The 20388-nt window shown below is 44.2% G+C and overlaps 1 protein-coding gene across 3 annotated transcripts in view; it reads left to right on the forward strand.

Moving 5' to 3' along the window:
- The first annotated feature begins 18498 nt into the window (after window positions 1–18498).
- The window catches only part of LOC132829666 (A disintegrin and metalloproteinase with thrombospondin motifs 19-like), a 520482-nt gene continuing 518592 nt past the window's right edge, over window positions 18499–20388 (forward strand). For all 3 annotated transcript variants that reach the window (XM_060847015.1, XM_060847030.1, XM_060847023.1), the window contains exons 1-2: window positions 18499–18803; window positions 19061–19485. In XM_060847015.1, coding sequence (XP_060702998.1) covers window positions 18740–18803; window positions 19061–19485 — 489 coding nt within the window. In that variant the 5' untranslated portion in view covers window positions 18499–18739. The remainder of the gene's footprint in view (window positions 18804–19060; window positions 19486–20388) is intronic.

Below are 20388 nucleotides of genomic sequence, written 5' to 3' on the forward strand. Positions count from 1 at the left end.
GCCATGTTGACTATCCCTAATCAGTCCTTGCCTTTCCAAATACATATACATCCTGTCCCTCAGGATTCCCTCCAACAACTTGTCACCACCGAGGTCAGGCTCACCGGTCTATAGTTCCCTGGCTTGTCTTTACCACCCTTCTTAGACAGTAGCACCACATTAGCCAACCTCGAGTCTTCTGGCACCTCACCTGTGATTACCAATGATACCAATATCTCAGTAAGAGGCCCAGCAATCACTTTTATCTTAGCCTGCTGGACACACTTTCCTCATTCCTGATGAAGGGCTTATGCCCGAAACATCGAATTTCCTGTTCCTTGGATGCTACCTGACCTGCTGCGCTTTTCCAGCATCACATTTTCAGCTCAAGTTTTGCACCTTCTCTAGTAGGTACATCCACGTACTGAATCAGAAAATTTTCTTGTACACGCTTAACAAATTTGTCTCCATTTGAACCCTTAATACTATGCTTGTTTCCATGCTGCAGAGAATCTAATCTAAAAAAGAATACTGGATCAATTTAGCAGGTCTAGCAGCATCTGTGAAGTGAAATTGAGATAATGTTTCAAGTCTGATATGAATCTTCTTCAGGAGAGTCATACCAGACTCGAAACATTAACTTTGTTAGAAGTGTCAGAAATGATACTATGAATTAATGTTTGGAAAAGTAGGAGTAAAGACTTGTCAGTGCACAATAATATGCCAAATTGGGTGTCACATATAGCATGATTGTTAAGTCATTAAGTCATAGAGTCATACAGCAGAGAAACAGACCCTTCAGTCCAACTTGTCCATGCCGACCAGATATCCTAAATTAATCTAACCCATTTCCCAGAACTTAGCCTGTATCCCTCAATGCTCTTCCTATTCATGTACCCATCCAAATGCCTTTTAAATGTTGTAAATGTGTGACTTGTTAAAATTATAGTTTTGCATCACTTTACCCCCATCCTTGGTTGTTTGATGTCAAGTTTGATTTTTAGTGGGAAGTGACAAGCAACGCAGGAGTGTATGATAATGTAGGTTTGGTTGTTTGCAGCATTACTTTGTGTCAGTGGCATTGCTGAACAGGTTTGATTAGAAAATGTCTTAAAAAAAAACGAGTTTTGTTCTGAAATGGAATCCCTATGTTGGCTGCTGAATGACAACTTAAAGTTCAAGCTCTTTCCTACTGCAAGTCTTTCCCATTTCGTTATAAATCTCATTCACCATTTAACTTGACAGATTACACATGTTGAGAGGAAACTCTCCCGAGATGTCCCAGGAACACTTGAAGCATGAAGAAGAAACATTTTAACAGATCATGTTCTTCACAAGCACAACTGGCAGCTTTGCTGTCATTGAATATATATGAGAATAATTTCTGCTGTTTCTTCTTAGTGTGGTCCCAGAACCTGTTCAAAGTCAGAGTTGGGGTCCACTGGGATCAGTAGGTATGGAGAACAACCAATAACTGGAACAGGTGCTCTTACATCTTCCAAACTTTACATTTGGGATCCCACATAATATTATTTGTCAGTCTGCCACAGGAAGTCAATAAAATGAATGCAAAAGTAAACATATCTAATATTGCACACTAACATATCCCGGTAATACTGGTGATGCCGAAAAAATGATGAAACATTCAATTTTACTCATGAATGGCACTGTTAATTAAATGATATTGCTGTTAGGCAGGAGTTGTTAAAAGGGTAACCATACCTATTGTACTCATTGGTGTCTGATCCATGGCAGTGTGTGATGAATCGGGGTTGGTGGGGGATGGAGACAGGTTGAGTTTGAACCCTTGAGGCTGCTTTACCAATTTGAAAAGACAATCTGTCTAAAGAGGCAAAAGAAAATAAATATTATGCTGAGGCACTCTTGGTATTCAAATTATACAGCACTATTAATTCCAGTTATAGTTTAAATACATCAAATGTATCTCCATCATGCAGTTGTGCTTTATAATCTCTGGTGTTAAGTGAAGTGGCAAGATTTTCAGTGCCAAATCGCCATCCTTTTAACTGCTGTATCTAAAGGAAAGGAAGGCGATGCACCCAATTTCTCAACAGAGATCTTTTATATTCGACAAGGGTGATCGGGACAAATATCTGGAAGTAATGGATATTAGCCAGACTTAACTCACTTACTCAGATTCAAAGCTCATTGGATCAAAATGTTGCAGCAATTTTAGACCAAGAAAAACAGCCGAAACAGGATGTGGTCCTATTACATAGTGTTAATGTCAAAAGCTATTATAAACCATCTACAATATTCATATGAATAATAAATGAATAAGAGCTCAAAGAACAATAATAGCAAAACTTTCTTTATTGCTCCTTGATTTTTCTTCTGTATTTGACTTTAGGAGTTTCTTGGAGTTTAATTGCTTGAAACTCAAAGATGATCCTCAGGCAGTGTTAACCAAAGTTCTCTCTAAGTGTCATGTCTGCAGTCATCATGAAGGTAGCATGCAGGCCACTCACAGGCTGTCATCCTGAAGATGTGAGAAAAAACATTCTGTATTAAAATAAATGGGTAACACAAACCAGAGAAAATTTCCAGTGAATCAGTATTGCCCCAAACCAACTCCCTCTCCATAATCTATACTAATCAAAATCCCCTCTGGGTCAACTATATTTTAAAACATCTTGAAACATGGCAACAATTTTAAATTTATTCTAAGGCATGCAGATTTCACATAACTTTCAAATTTAGCGGGAGATTGATAGTTCATTTTCAGATGAAACATTAAACAAACACCCTATTTGTCTTCTCAGGTCATTGTAAAAGTTCCCTCATCATTATTAAAAAGAGAGTGGGGCGGGGGAGGGGGTTGGCGGTCGGGAGGTATTCAGAGTGCCCTTGGCCAATATTTATCCTTCACTGAAGAAACAGATTACCTGGTGATTTATCACATGGCTCTTTAGGAGAGCTCACTCTGCGCAAGTGGACTGCCTACATTTCCCAAATTACAACAACGACTACATTTCAAAGATCCTTCATTGGTTGTTTTCCACTTTGAGACTTGCCAACTTTATTAAAGGTACTGCACAAATACAAGTTATTTCTTACAATCATGTCAATCATTACTGATCAAAGCTACCAACTTAGTTTGATCATTGTATGGATCTTCCAGTTTAAAAGTTAAGTAAAATTATAGTCAGCAACAGCATAGCGATCTGCATTTCGTTTGTTTAGAGTCATAGAGTCATAGAGATGTACAGCATGGAAAGAGACCCTTCGGCGGACCAGATATCCCAACCCAATCTAGTCCCACCTGCCAGAACCTGGCCCATATCCCTCCAAACCCTTCCTATTCATATACCCATCCAGATGCCTCTTAAATGTTGCAATCGTACCAGCCTCCACCACTTCCTCTGGCAGCTCATTCCACACACATACCACCCTCTGCATGAAAAGGTTGCCCCTTAGGTCTCTTTTATATCTTTCCCCTCTCACCCTAAACCTATGTCCTCTAGTTCAGGACTCCCCGAACACTGGGAAAAGACTTTGCCTATTTATCCATTCCATGCCCCTCATGATTTTGTAAACCTCTATAAGGTCACCCCCTCAGCCTCCGAAGCTCCAGGGAAAACAGCCCCAGCCTGTTCAGCCTCTCCCTATAGGTCAAATCCTCCAACCCTGGCACCATCCTAGTAAATCTTTTCTGAACGCTTTCAAGTTTCACAACATCTGTCCGATAGGAAGGAGAACAGAATTGCACGCAATATTCCAACAGTGGCCTAACCAATGTCCTGTACAGCTGCAACATGACCTCCCAACTCCTGTACTCAATACTCTGACCAATAAAGGAAAACATACCAAACGCCTTCTTCACTATCCTATCTACCTGCGACTCCACTTTCAAGGAGCTATGAATCTGCACTCCAAGGTCTCTTTGTACAGCAACACTCCCTAGGACCTTACCATTAAGTGTATAAGTCCTACTAAGATTTGCTTTTCCAAAATGCAGCACCTCGCAGTTATCTGAATTAAACTCCCTCTGCCACTTCTCATCCCATTGGCCTATCTGGTCCAGATCCTATTGTAATCTGAGGTAACCCTCTTTGCTGTCCACTACACCTCCAATTTTGGTGTCATCTGCAAACTTACTAACTGTACCTCTTATGCTCGTATCCAAATCATTTGTGTAAATGACAAAAAGTAGAGGACCCAACACCGATCCTTGTGGCACTCCACTGGTCACAGGCCTCCAGTCTGAAAACCAACCCTCCACCACCACCCTCTATCTTCTACCTTTGAGCCAGTTCTGTATCCAACTAGCACGTTCTCCCTGTATTCCATGAGATGTAACCTTGCTAATCAGTCTCCCATGGGGAACCATATTGAACGCCTTACTGAATGCCGTATCGATCGCATCTACTGCTCTGCCCTCATTAATCTTCTTTGTTACTTCTTCAAAAAACTCAATCAAGTTTGTGAGACATGATTTCCCACGCACAAAGCCATGTTGACTATCCCTAATCAGTCCTTGCCTTTCCAAATACATGTATATCCTGTCCCTCAGGATTCCCTCCAACAACTTGCCCACCACCGAGGCTCATCAATCTATAGGCCCCTGGCTTGTCTTTACCACCCTTCTTAAACAGTGGCATTACATTTGCCAACCTCCAGTCTTCCGGCACCTCACCTGTGACTATCGATGATACAAATATCTCAGCAAGAGGCCCAGCAATCACTTCTCTAGCTTCCCACAGAGTTCTCGGGTACACCTGATCAGGTCCTGGGGATTTAACCACCTTTAACCGTTTCAAGACATCCAGCACTTCCTCCTCTGTAATATGGACATTTTGCAAGATGTCACCATCTATTTCCCTACAGTCTATATCTTCCATATCCTTTTCCACAGTAAATACTGATGCAAAATATTCATTTAGTATTTCCCCCATTTCCTGTGGCTCCACACAAAGGCCGCCTTGCTGATCTTTGAGGGGCCCTATTCTGTCCCTAGTTACCCTTTTGTCCTTAATATATTTGTAAAAACCCTTTGGATTCTCCTTAATTCTATTTACCAAAGCTATCTCATGTCCCCATTTTGCCCTCCTGATTTCCCTCTTAAGTATACTCCTACTGCCTTTATACTCTTCTAAGGATTCACTCGATCTATCCTGTCTATACCTGACATATGCTTTCCTCTTTTTCTTAACCAAACCCTCAATTTCCTTAGTCTTCCAGCATTCCCTATACCTACCAGCCTTCCCTTTCACCCTGACAGGAATAAACTTTCTCTGGATTCTTGTTATCTCATTTCTGAAGTATTCCCATTTTCCAGCTGTCCCTTTACCTGCGAACATCTGCCCCCAATCAGCTTTCGAAAGTTCTTGCCTAATACCGTCAAAATTGGCCTTTCTCCAATTCAGAACGTCAACTTTTAGATCTGGTCTATCCTTTTCCATCACTATTTTAAAACAAATAGAATTATGGTCACGCAGATTAAACTTTATTGTATAATTTTCAAATATCATGGAAGTTTGCAGAATTAGTTAAATGTAATTTCTGTAGAAATAAGTGAACAAAAAATATTCTCTGTCTCGGAGCTGGCAGGATACAAATGCAATGGGCAAACTTCCACGGGCTTCAAATGGTGTGTGGGCAATCGTATATTTAATCCCCATACATTTTTTATATAAGAAAAGACCATTCAGACATTCATCCATTTATTTGTGCAGAATGAACTAACTGCCTGTGTGAATCTGATTACAGTGCACTAGACTATAAGTTCACGGTTCCTACTAGCAGATGGATTTCAGTGAAGTTATAATTACATCATTACAGATCTTTCAGTAGTCATAATTTGGCTGTACTGGGCTGGTTGCTGTTTGGTGTTCTGGCCCACATGTGGTAGGCTTTGTGAAGTGCCAGTGCTTATGAGTTTAGATTCTAGGTATAGCCTGACAAAATACAATGCAGGCACTGTTTTCATTCTGATTACTATGGACACTTCTACGACTTGTACACTTCCATTCCACTGCAGCACAAACGAAATATTTCTAAGTATGAAATTAAATTATAAGAAGTACGCACATTCAACAATATTGGCCTTTGACCACCAATCCAAATAGTTCAGTGCTGACTTTGACAGCGTCCATGAGTGATGTTTTCCAATTCTGAGCAAAGATGCCAGATGAAGTGAATTGTTGTAGATATAGGAGCTGTGAAATGATCTGCTTTAGGTGTTTAAGATAATGAAGGAAGTTGCCATGGTTGGTGAGGAAAACATAATCTCTTTCATCAAAAAGAAAGAGTTTAAAATTAGAACAAAAGATAAACAGTTGTAGATCTCTCCAATTCAAGGTTGGAAAAAAGAATATAAATTCGAGGGAAATCACATTATACGTAATTCATACATCTTCTGTCCTACTAAGCATACATTATCGTCAGCAAATCAGGTGCACTCTCTTTGTAAATTTCACTGTGATTGGTGGCAACTCATAAAGATGTACAGCATGGAAACAGACCCTTCAGTCCAGCTCGTCCATGCCAACCAGATATTCCAACCCAATCTAGTTGCACCTACCAGCACCTGGCCCATATCCCTCCAAACCCTTCCTATTCATATACCCATCCAAATTCCTCTTAAATGTTGCAATTGTACCAGCCTCCAGCACTTCCTCTGGCAGCTCATTCCATACACAGACCACCATCTGTGTGAAAAAGTTGCCCCTTAGGTCTCTTATATCTTTCCCCTCTCACCCTAAACCTATGCCCTCTCGTTCTGGACTCCCACAACCCAGTGAAGAGACTCTATCTATTTATCCTATCCATGCCCCTCATGATTTTATAAACCTCTAGAATGTCACCCTTCAGCCTCTGATGCTCCACAGAAAACAGCCCCAGCCTGTTCAGCCTCTCCCTATAGCTCAAATCCTCAACCCTGGCAACATCCTTGTAACTCTTTTCTGAACCCTTTCGCAACATCTTTCCGATAGGAAGGAGATCAGAATTGCACGCAATATTCCAACAGTGGCCTAACCAATGTCTTGTACAGCCACAACATGACCTCCCAACTCTTATGCTCAATACCTGACCAATAAAGGAAAGCATACCAAACGCCTTCTTCACTATCCTATCTACTTGCAACTCTACTTTCAAGGAGTTATGAACATGCACTCCAAGGACTCTTTGTTCAGCAACACTCCCTAGGACCTTACCATTAAGTGTATAAATCCTGCTAAGATTTGTTTTCTCAAAATACAGCAACCTGCATTTATCTAAATTAAACTCCATCTGCCACTTCTCAGCCCATTGGTCCATCTGATCAAGATCCCGTTGTAATCTATGGTAACCTTCGTCGCTGTCCACTTTACCTCCAACTACGGCAATACGATATTTTTAAGATGTGTATCTGTCCTTTTTTGGAATAAAGATTGAGCAGATTGCTCAAAGCCAATAAAATAAACATCTTGTGAAGCCTTGGGCATCTTAAAAAAATGCAAACAATAGAAGCAGCCTAAATGGGTGGGGTCAGCTCCCACAGAGCCAGGTGTTTTAGTTTTAGCTTTCAGCAGTTGCTGGGGTCTTGAAGCAGGATGTAGAAGCTCTTATTCCTCTCTCAGTTACAGCTAAAAGCTGAGGGTTCTCTTACTGCTGCTAGAATTGTATCTGAGACATTCTATTTTACTGAATTTGCCTTTTCCAAGGATGTGTTTATGGAATATTACTATTTTGGAGTAGCTAATTTATATATTATTTATTATTTTGTTACGCATTTTGATAGAGTTATAGTTAAGCCAATTCTTCTCTTTTGTTTCTATTTTGTCTGAATTTTAATTGTAGCATGAAAAAAAGCGTGTTTTGATTAAAGTCGAATAGTTTAACTAATCGAATTGTATCTGGAATACAGCCTTTCTGTTACATTTAAAATAAGAAAAAAATTAGGTTCTTTAGATTTAAATTACTTACAGTGTGGAAACAGGCCCTTCGGCCCAACAAGTCCACACCGACCCTCTGGAGAGCAACACACCCAGACCCATTCTTCACCTAACACTACGGGCAATTTAGCATGTCCGATTCACCTAACCTGCACATCTTTGGACTGTGGGAGGAAACCGGAGCACCCGGAGGAAACCCACGCAGACACGGGGAGAATGTGCAAACTCCACATAGACAAGTTGCCTGAGGTGGGAATTGAACCCAGGTCTCTGGCGCTGTGAGGTTGCAGTGCTAACCACTGTGCCTTTTCAGGGGATTTGGTCTGGTCCATAATAGCAACCATGCCTGAATGTACTGGCTCATGAGGTATTGAGGCTTCTATGTTCTCATTCTAATATCTTTTGTTTGTTACTTTATTTCAACCATTACAGTCACATCATCTTTAACCGCTTCCTCTCCAGCAGATATAACCCCAGTTTAATCAACTGTGTTATCAAATTGTTCAAACAGGCATTTCTCAAGATGTGTACAACCTTCAGCAAGATTCAGTCTTGTGGAATATTCGTGGGCCTCCTTATAACTTAATGGATTTGTGCAATTTTTAAAACATAAAATATGTTAAGAATAACTAAAATTTCAGTGAAAGCACTCAACACAAAATTAACATCAAACATAGTTTATAAAGTACTTGGCTTCATGTGCCAAGATTTTGTTTTACTCTTATTTTCACTCACATACTGATAAAGTTCCAGTCTCCACATGATTCCAGAGACCCTCTGGTTGGAGGATGCAAAAATGACATTTGTGATCCAGCACATTCTAGACTCCAAACCCAAACAATGAACCTGGTATTGACAAAGGTGGATGCCGTGCTGACAGCTGCATCCTATTACAGGTTGGAATTGTTTATCAGTAAACATTGGGACTGACTAGTTTTCAGATGAAACGTTTTTTCAGTTTTTGAGGTCCATAGTAGTCGATTGAGGTCCGTTAGGGGAAAGAAAACTTTGTTTTTCAGTTTACTTGGGTCCTTTCGAGCCACAAGATTTTTTTTCCCCAAAGCACACAAATTCCCACTACCCCACAGCCATCACTTACCTCTTGCCTTGGTTGCCTCATGATCCTGAGCCTCTGGAGGGAAGACTTTCCAGTGTCTGATCATAGCATGTGTGAAGAAGTCACTTGTGAACAGGCCAATTATTGTTCCTCTTTGAGCAAACAAACTGACAGTTTCTGACTGTCAAACAGCTCTCAGTGGGTGGCACTTCCCCCCCAAGCGGGTCCACCAGATAATTGCCTTACTGGCCCATAATTCAGCAGAGTATCCTCAAAGAAGGCAAGATGGATATCTCGCCAATTCTCCAGCTCAAGAAGGGACCCCATCACCTCCTTAAAGTTCCCCTTATAAATCTTCATGAGACATATCATGTTGCATTATCAAATGAAGCCTTTAAGACCACTTTTCCTACATACGGATTTCCACTCCTAATAACTTGCTGCCTGAATGTATGAGGTCAAGTAACATTCAGCTCCTAAAGATCAAAATAAAGGTATTCCATAGTTATAAAGTTATAGTTTATTATTATTGTTTCTCGATCTTGTGAGTGGTCAGTCAAATTCAAATGAATTGAAAAAATATGAAAATTACCCTTGCCAGAATATTTGACATGGCACAGTGGGCAGCCAATGATCTATCACAACTCCTGCAATAAAATTTTACCAGCTGTTTGTTCGTGGAAGTTGCATGAGTCTACCTTCAGGTTAAGGCCAACTATTGCAAATCATCTCAAAATGATACATCTGTTTTTAAGGATGCCCTTAAGATCTTTGGCATGATTTTTAAAGCGAAACACCATGTTGAAATAAAATATGATGCTATAATGTCATTAATATCTTCATTATCTTCAGTGATAGAATAAACATTGCTACTTACTGCTCCGATGGCTACATTAGTATTTACTGATTAATTTGGATGATCACTTGCACATTTACTCTCTGAAACAGTGATATCAATTAAATATTTCAAAGGTTTCATAGCCTCTCGAATATAATATTCTGCATTTTGAAGTATAGGTTGGGTACCCATTATCAGTAAATCCAAAAATTGAAAAGACCTACAAACCAAAAGGTCTTTTCGGACGCGGACCTGAACCTGTTGACATACTTTGTATCCTTTGGAAAATAGGATTTCTTGACTTGAATGGACCCAAACAAACCTAAAAGGAAAACTTTTTTTTCTCTCCCAAAGGACCTGAATGGACTATGGTGGACCCAAAGACCAAAAACATCCTTCATCCAAAAACCAGTTAGTCCCAAGGTTTTCTGATAAAGGATTCCCAACCGGTAACAGGACTTCACATGTTCAAAGCTGATTAACTCAAGCAGGGATACTGTTGTGGATCTAAAACAGGATCCTACTCACAAACTGCTGCACTTCCTTGATGCAGCTAAGTTTGCAAATATGCAGATCGTATTTGCATATTTGACCAGATGGGATATTATGAATGAGGGAGACCAACTGACAGAAATAATAATATTATTATTCAGAAGCAACCCTCAATTTAACAAAAATTACTTGAGGCAATGAAAGGAAAAAAATGCTCCTTCCAGAGAGTTCAATTACTAGCATTTATTTTGCAACAACAATCTATGTTGTTTTAGAGGCTAAAAGGAAAAAAGGTGTAAAACATTCAGGAACATGAATAGTCTGCACTTGGATTTGCAATAAGTAATAACTACAAGGCAGCGTAAAGCCAGCTTTAAAAAAATACATCTGTCCCTTTACCTGTTTGCAGTGAACTTTCATGTTTCAGCTAAGATCGAACTTCAGTGTATGACAGTGGCATGTGTGAGGAAGTCACTTGTGAACAGGCCAATTATTGTTCCAGACAGATAGTGTGAATGAAAAGGTCAAAAAGGCAGGCAATCCTTGGTCGACCACGTGCTGGCCAACAGACCGAGTAATTATTGCCTGCTGACGTGGAATGTCGATTTTAATTTAAATGCCGTTCCTTCCTTTATTGTTTCCCTTTTCCACCTCTTTCACCCTTCACTCATTTCACCACTTTTTCAACTTCTTTTTATCTTTCCCTTTCCTTTTCACACCCTCTCCACAAATTTTGGGAATTTGTGACAAGTGTCCTCTGTGCTCTGAGAGGCCACCAAAGTAAAAAGGGAAATGTTGTGTAACAGGAGCAATGTTTTTATCCTTCATCAGACCGGGAAAATAATAGTATTTATTTTTCTGCAGAACTTCGGTACTTGGTATATATGAATTAAAAGCTGACTCCAGATACCTGCAGCTTGGATAATAATTTATTTTCCCACTGGTTAGTAGCAGAAAATTGCTCACCTGTTTAACAAAAACAACTTGTACAATGGAATGAAAATGATAGACTCTGGAAAGGACATGTTGAATTGCTGTACCGGATCATTCACCATGAGAAAAATGAATATACACTTCTCATCGATTATTTAGGGCACTTACATTGTTTGGTACTAATCATTTTGATGAGTATAAGCAATTAAAAAAAAATCAGTTAGCTGGGTTAGATTGTTGATAAGTGCAGATAAATGTGAATTCGTTTACCAGGGTTAAGTAAAACTCCATTAGCTTAATGATCGAGGGTACATTTCTAACAGGCAGGGTTTTTGCCCACTACAGAAGTGTACGCCTAAAATACATACAGATTTTCAAACTTGGGAGTCATTTAAACATTAAAAACACCATTTTCTGGGCCTCCAGTGAGGGGTTTTACCATAATGGTGGGGGGAGGGGGGGTGTGGGATATTATTTCAATAAACTTCATACAAATGACTTCATCCTTACCTGCCAGGTTCAGAGATGTTGGAAATACTCAAGAAGAATTTTTATTGCACCTCAAATTCACTTTCCAAACAAGAACATGAGTTAGGATCAGGAACAGACCACATAGGCCATTGAAGATGCTTCATCATTCAACATGATTATATCTGGTCTTTGGTTTCAACTCCACTTTCCCATCCACTCTTTACAAATATTGATTCTCTGAACTAACAATAAAATGTAAACCTCAGGCATAAATGTACTCCATGAGGGAGGGTATACAACCCTCTGAGATAGAGGATAGAGGGCCATATTATTTTTTGTTCTGTCTCCTTTTCACCTTCTTTTTTCATTTTTTTGATGTGGGGGTGACTGGAGTGAGGACTCCTGGTTTTGTAGGCCCAATGTGTGGGCTCCTGGAATTGGAGGTTGGTTATTCGCTGCAATGACAACAAAGTGGGAACTCCTGGCTGTGGTAGGCCCGGAGTGGGGATTCCTGGCTGTGTTAGGCCCGGAGTGGGGACTCCTGGCTGTGGTAGGACCGGAGTGGGGACTCCTGGCTGTGGTAGGCCCGGAGTGGGGACTCCTGGCTGTGGTAGGCCCGGAGTGGGGACTCCTGGCTGTGGTAGGCCCGGAGTGGGGACTCCTGGCTGTGGTAGGCCCGGAGTGGGGACTCCTGGCTGTGGTAGGCCTGGAGTGGGGACTCCTGGCTGTGGTAGGCCCGGAGCGGGAACTCCTGGCTGGGGTAGGCATGGAGCGGGGACTCCTGGCTGTGGTAGGCCCGGAGCGGGGACTCCTGGCTGTGGTAGGCCCGGAGCGGGAACTCCTGGCTGTGTTAGGCCCAGAGCGGGGACTCCTGGCTATGGTAAGCCTGGAGTGGGGATTCCTGGCTGTGGTAGGCCCGGAGCGGGAACTCCTGGCTGTGTTAGGCCCGGAGCGGGGACTCCTGGCTGTGGTAGGGCCAGAGTGGGGACTCCTGGCTGTGTTAGGCCCGGAGCGGGGACTCCTGGCTGTGTTAGGCCCGGAGCGGGGACTCCTGGCTGTGGTAGGCCCGGAGTGGGGATTCCTGGCTGTGGTAGGGCCAGAGTGGGGACTCCTGGCTGTGGTAGGCCCGGAGCGGGGACTGCTGGCTGTGGTAGGCCCGGAGCGGGGATTCCTGGCTGTGGTAGGGCCAGAGTTGGGACTCCTGGCTGGGGTAGGCATGGAGCGGGGACTCCTGGCTGTGGTAGGCCCGGAGCGGGGACTCCTGGCTGTGGTAGGCCCGGAGCTGGGACTCCTGGCTGTGGTGGGGCGGCAGCAGGGACTCCTGGCTGTGGTAGGCCCGGAGCGGGGACTCCTGGCTGTGGTAGGGCAGGAGTGGGGACCAATAAAGAGACCTTGAGTAAGTCCTGGAGCTGTGTTTGGGACTCCAGCCAATGAGGATGAACTCTATTGAAGTACTTTCTTTTTATTCATCTGTATCTGAAACTGGTGCCAGATTGTGGCAACAGAACACTTTTCACTATATCTCCCTCGATATATGTGACAATAAATAAATCATTCATTCAGATGGAGAATACCAATGATTCCCAACCCTCAGTGGGAAGAAATTTCTCATCTCAATCCAAAACCATCAAACCCTTACTCTGAGAGTCTGCTCTTGCAATCTAGATTTTCCAATCAAAAGGAAAAACTTCTCATCACCTACCGTAAAGCACTTTCAAAATCATGTATGTTTTAATAGAAAATTTACCGCTTAAGATCTAGAAAGCATGGGTCCAATTTACTCAACCTCGCTTCACCCTGTGCCCCAGCAACTACAAAATCATGTTCTTAGAATGGGTATCCTACTAGGAACATGCATCCCTCAGGATCTAGGTAGAAATTCATGGGGTGCCTGAATTCCCAATAAGTATTCCTAACTGGTGAGGACCTATACCAAGAGCATGAAATACATTACCATAGCACAACGTGAAATATGGTGATGAAGGGCTTTTGCCTGAAACGTTGATTTTCCTGCTCCTCGGATGCTGCCTGAACTGCTGTGCTTTTCCAGCACCACTCTATTCCAGAATCTGGTTTCCAGCATCTGCAGTCATTGTTTTTACCACATCATGAAGTAAAAGACATTTAAAGACTTTTTTCATTGTTCTTCACACAACCAATCGACAGTATTTAATTTGACTTGAATTATTTTGCATGAAAAACCCAGATGCTCTCACAAAAATATTGACTTTTACTTATTTGGGGCTTGATGTGTTTACCTGTACTACAACAGAGAGCTTCGGCCTAGTTTGGGTCATTTTAATCTTTGGCAAGCGTGTCGAATTGTTCATTAGACCGTCCACTTGAAAGCCATTTCACTGACTTTAAGTGTTATTTATAACATCTGGCCAAGTTGATAACACCCTTTTAGACTGCTGCTTAAAGTGAAAGCAGCTCCATTCTGTCATTGTGGAGGTAATTGTGGTTTGACATCTGGTGGGTTTATATTAGGGCTGGCAATGGCAGGGATTTCAGATGGTGGCATTGCCCATTCTGCCATCTGCAGAGTTGATGGATAATGTGTCCACACCAACAATGGCCTGGTTTGCAGCCATTTAATGCTCAGTGGGGTTTTCATTGGCTCAGAGCAAGATTCAGAGACCCAACCTCATCTGTTTGAATGGTGGCCATTACTGGGGCTCAGCCCAGACTCTAAAGCAGAGCTGTTATTGGAGGGCAGACTTCAATTAATGCTGAGGTATTAGCAGGGCCTGGCTGTCTGACCATGGATGGGGCAAGGTTTATGAATTTGGTCAGGTGTGGGGTGTCCTGTGGACACAGGGACACCTGAAGGAGGTAATCTACTCTGTTGTCTAAGACCAGCCCTCCCAGTACTATCTGACATTTTACCTGTTTGTGTAGGTTTCCTTTTCCCACAGTTGAGTATTAGCATGAGGCAGGTAAGTAGCTTTTAATTCACCATTTGAGAGTCTGAGTGAGATGAAGGATGCAGGCTATCCAGTGCTGAAAATGTTTTGCTGGAAAAGCACAGCAGGTCAGGCAGCATCCAAGGAGCAGAAGATTCGACGTTTCAGGCATGAGCCCTTCTTCAGGAATGGCTCATTCCTGAAGAAGGGCTCATGCCCAAAATTTTGAATCTCCTGCTCCTTGGATGCTGCCTGACCTGCTGCGCTTTTCCAGCAACACATTTTCAGCTCTGATCTCCAGCATCTGCAGTCCTCACTTTCTCCTTGAGGCTATCCAGTGTCCCATGGAAATGGAGATGGATCAAGGTGATTTGGTAAGTGGCAGATAGACCATGTGGTGCAACTTACACATCACACCCACCCCCATCAACAAACCCCACTGGCAGGGGACTGTAAAATTTCACCCAGCAAGTAAATTCACCCTGGAGAGTTAAATCAGATGGACTGTAAAATGAACAACCAACACAACAGCTTTGCTTTCTATGGCAGGTTGTGTTCTGCTTTTAGGAAAGATGTTGTGAAACTTGAAAAGGTTCAGAAAAGATTTACAAGGATGTTGCCAGGGTTGGAGGATCTGAGCTACAGGGAGAGACTGAACAGGCTGGGAATGTTTTTCCTGGAGCGTCGGAGGCTGAGGGGTGACCTTATAGAGGTTTACAAAATCATGAGGGGCGTGGATAGGGTGGATAGCCAAGGTCTTTGCCCAGGGTAGGGGAGTCCAAAACTAGAGGGCATTGGTTTAGGGTGAGAGGGGAAAGATTTAAAAGGGACCTGAAGGGCAACATTTTCATACAGAGGATGGTATGTGTGTGGAGTGAGTTACCAGAGGAAGTGATGGAGGCTGGTACAATTACAACATTTAAAAGGCATCTGGATGGTTTTATGGATAGGAAGCATTTAGAGAGATATAAGCAAAATATAACTAAATTAATGTAGAATATCTGGTCGCCATGAACACGTTGAAGCTGAGGACCTGTTTCCATGCTGTACAACCCTATGACTCTGTGGTAAAATTACAACCTATGAATCAGTGACCTTGGTTATGGGGTTTGACAGCATGTATAATTTTACCATGGTATTTCACCAAGCTCAAAAAGACTCCATAGAGTCATAGAGATGTACAGCATGGAAACAGACCCTTCGGTCCAACCCGTCCATGCCGACAAGATATCCCAGCCCAATCTAGTCCCACCTGCCAGCACCCGGCCCATATCCCTCCAAACCCTTCCTATTCAGATACCCATCCAAATGCCTTTTAAATGTTGCAATTGTACCAGCCCCCATCCTCCAACCCTGGCAATATCCTTGTAAATCTTTTCTGAACTCTTTCAAGTTTCACATCTTTCCGATAGGAAGGAGACCAGAATTGCACGCAATGTTCCAACAGTGGCGTAACAAATGCTGTAGCATGACCTCCCAACTCCTGCACTTAATACTCTGACCAATAAAGGAAAGCATACCAAACGCCTTCTTCGCTATTCCATCTACCTGTGAGTCCACTTTCAAGGAGCTATGAATCTGCACTCCAAGGTTCAGCAACACTTCCTAAGACCTTACCATTAAGTGTATAAGTCCTGCTAAGCTTTGTTTTCCCAAAATGCAGCACCTCGCATTTATCTGAATTAAACTCCATCTGCCACTTCTCAGCCCATTGGCCCATCTGGTCCAGATCCTGTTGTAACCTGAGGTAACCCTCTTCGCTGTCCACTATACCTCCAATTTTGGTGTCAAATGCAAACTTACTAACTGTACCTCTTATGATCACATCTAAATCATTTATATAAATGACGGAAAATAGGGGACACAGCACCGATCCTTGTAGCACTCCTTTGAGCCAGTTCTGTATCCAGATGGCTAGTTCTCCCTATATTCTGTGAGATTTAACCTTGCTTACCAGTCTCCCATGGGGAACCTTGTCGAATGCCTTACTGAAGTCCATATAGAGCTGAAAATGTGTTGCTGGAAAAGCGCAGCAGGTCAGGCAGCATCCAAGGAACAGGAAATTCGACGTTTCGGGCATAAGCCTTTCAGAAGATTCCTGATGAAGGGCTTATGCCCGAAACGTCGAATTTCCTGTTTCTTGGATGCTGCCTGACCTGCTGCGCTTTTCCAGCAACACATTTTCAGCTCTGATCTCCAGCATCTGCAGACCTCACTTTCTCCCTGAAGTCCATTTAGAGCATCACATCATTTAGAGCATTGTGAGCAATTTTGGGCCCCATACCTCAGGAAGGATGTATTGGCTCTGGGGCGAGTCCAGAGGAATTTCACAAGAATAATCCAAGGAATAAAAAGCTTAACATATCAAGAACATTTGAGGACTCTGGGTCTATACTTGATGGAGTTTAGAAGGAAGAGGGGAGATCTAATTGAAACGTACAGAATCCTGAATGGCCTGGACAGAGTGGATGTTGGGAAGATGTTTCCATTGGCGGGAGAGGTGAGGACCTGAGGGCACAGCCTTAGGGTAAAGGGAAGACCTTTTAGAACAGAGATAAAGGAGAATGTGACTTAATTAAGACATATAATATAATCAGAGGGTTAGATAGGGTGGACAGGGAGAGCCTTGCTCCTCGGATGGCGATAGCTAGCATGAGGGGACATAACTTTAAATTGAGGGGTGATAGATATAAGACAGATGTCAGAGGTAGTTTCTTTACTCAGAGAGTAGTTGGGGCGTGGAATGCCCTGCCTGCAACGGTAGTAGACTCACCAACTTTAAGGGCATTTAAATGATCATTGGATGGAATGTGGATGAGAATGGAATAGTGCAGGATAGATAGGCTTCAGATTGGTTTCACAGGTCAGCACAACATCGAGGACCGAATGGCCTTTACTGTGCTGTAATGTTCGATATTCTATCTTCAGCCAGAGAGTGGTGAATTTATGGAATTCGTTGCCACAGAAGGCTGTGGAGACCAGGTCATTGAGTATATTTCAGACGGAGATAGATAGGTTCTTGATTGTCAAGGGGATCAAGGGTTACAGGGAGAAAGTGGGCTAATGGAGTTGAGAAACTTATCAGATGGTTGAATGGTGAAGCAGACTCAATGGGCTGAATGGCCTAATTTCTGCTCCTATGTCTTATGGTGTTATGATTTGGGAGAAAGTGAGGTCTGCAGATGCTGGAGATCGGCTGAAAATGTGTTGCTGGAAAAGCGCAGCAGGTCAGGCAGCATCCCAGGAGCAGGAGAGTCGATGTTTCAGGCATGATCCTTCTTCCTGACCTGATTTGGTTTGTTACAGGAGCACTTTTACAGATGGAATTGAAAAACGAAGTAAAAGAAATTGGGGTCTGTACGTTTCAGCAGGAAATGTTCTTTTGGTCTGCCTCTGATATATGAAACAAAAACAGAAAGGGCTGCAGAAACTTGGGCAGTTACACAGTTAATGCTTTTGAGTCCTGTGGCCATTCTCCAGAACTTTATATTTCTGTCCATTCCACTCCAGCGTCCACCCTGTTCCCAACAACATTAAGTGCTGCAAAATGTCCCAAATATCCTGGTATCATGCCTTATAACTGATTATAACGAAACACAGGAAAGAATCAGTGAAATGTTGAAATTCTGTCCAGTTTGTAAGCTCCGTGAATTACGCCATGCCTTTAGTTAGACACTTTATGTCAGTGTGGCATGTCTGGTGATAGCGTACATATTAACTGTACAGAGAAAACCTTTTTTTGGAAAATGGAATACATGTATTAAACCATTCACACAAACACACATATACACGCACACTAAGTTACTGTAACCAATCAGGGCTGGGTGGTGGTTTGGGGGAAGCCCTTACCGTCTGTGAGTGTGTGTGTGTGTGAGAGAGAGAGAGAGAGATGAGCTCGGCTCTGCGGGACTCGAATTCATTCATTCGGAAAGTCAAACCATGTGAGAGAGCGACAGACAGAGCTGCCGGTTGTAGACCTGCACAAACTGATATTACTGTGCGGGCTGTCTCTACTTAGTCACAAAAAAAAATTATACAGAAAAAGTGGAAGCAGCCAGCGCCTCACTCTTTTCATTGCCACACCAGAGGGGGGTTTTGCTTTGGTTTTACATGGTAGCAAAAATCAAGTTCTATATTAAACACAGCGCACTGAGGGAATACAAGAATGTTTCGGAACCACACACTCTGTATGTTGTATCTACTCCACATCACGGCTGCAGGAGTTTCAGGTACAGTACATTCTTTTCACAAGTATTTCGTATTCAGCCAGAAATGCCTTGAACACATCTCCGTTTCAACGTAAGAACCATTCCATTTTAGGCAAAAAGTTGTGTTCCTAATCAGTTGACACTGGAATAATGTGATAATTGCACTTGGACAGTTTGGTCAAGGTCTGGTTTAAAAAAAAAGGTAACATTTTCCTGAGCCTTTTTCTCGGTTTTTCCTCAGTAATTGGATGGTGTTTGTTCTCTCCCTCTCTGGGCAGGTCTCCGCACTTTCCGAGAGGAATCAGAGATCGTTTTCCCGGCGGTATTACCGAGCAGCCCAGGGGCCGGGGCTGAGGCCGGAGCCACATCCAGGGAAGTGCGCTCTATCTCGGCCGGGGCTGATGAGTATGAGTCGCAGGAGTTTTACCCTGGGGAGCTGCAGCCGCTGCTGCCCCCAGCGCAGGAGCTACAGCTCAGGATCCCAGCGTTTGGCCGAGAGCTGTACCTGAGCCTGCGGAGGGACAGCCGCTTCCTCTCGGGCAGCTTCACGGTGCACAGCCGCCGGGACCGGGACCGGGACGGGGCCGGGGGCCGCTCCCGCAGCTCGGTGCTGCCTTCCCGAGCCGAACTCTCCTGCTATTACAGCGGCTTCGTGCACTCGTACCGCGGCTCGCTCGCCTCCTTCAGTACCTGCGGCGGCTTGGTGAGTACAACACCCCCCCCCGGGGGTGGGGGGACAGAGCTGACCCCGGGGGGTGGGGGGGACAGAGCTGACCCCGGGGGGTGGGGGGGACAGAGCTCACCCCGGGGGGGACAGAGCACAACCCCCAGGGAGGGGGGGAACAGAGCTCACCCACGGGGGGTGGGGGGGACAGAGCTGACCCCGGGGGGTGGGGGGGGACAGAGCTCACCCCGGGGGGGACAGAGCACAACCCCCAGGGAGGGGGGGAACAGAGCTCACCCACGGGGGGTGGGGGGACAGAGCATAACCCCCGGGGGGTGCGGGGAGGGGGGGTAGAGACAGGGCTCACCCAAGATCACCCCCACACATGCCCGCACCCCCACTCCAGACACACGCACCCCACCCCAGACACCCCCCCACACCCACAGGCCCCCACCCCAGACTCCCATCCACCCCAGACACACACCCGTAGACCCCCACCCACACCCAAACACCCCACGCCAGACACACACCATGACCCTCATCCCGGTGTTGGGGGGGGGGGGGGTGAAGAGGGAAAGTGCTCACGCAAGACCACCCCCACAAGCCACCCCCACACACACTCCAGACACCCCCCCACAAACCCACCCCCCCACAACCCAAGCCCCCCACAATCTCCCCCCCCACACCCTGACACATACTTGACCCTCATTCCCACTCCCTTCAACCATTCCCACATTCACTTCCACTCCCCCGTCATCTTTCCCTCCCCTTCACTGTCACCCCCTCCCATCCCCTTCACCCCCCCCTCCCATCCCCTTCACCCCCCCCCTCCCATCCCCTTCACCCCCCCCCTCCCATCCCCTTCACCCCCCCCCTCCCATCCCCTTCACCCCCCCCCCCCATCCCCTTCACCCCCCCCTCCCATCCCCTTCACCCCCCCCC

This window comes from Hemiscyllium ocellatum, chromosome 2 (genome assembly GCF_020745735.1).
Source record: "Hemiscyllium ocellatum isolate sHemOce1 chromosome 2, sHemOce1.pat.X.cur, whole genome shotgun sequence".
NCBI lineage: Eukaryota > Metazoa > Chordata > Chondrichthyes > Orectolobiformes > Hemiscylliidae > Hemiscyllium > Hemiscyllium ocellatum.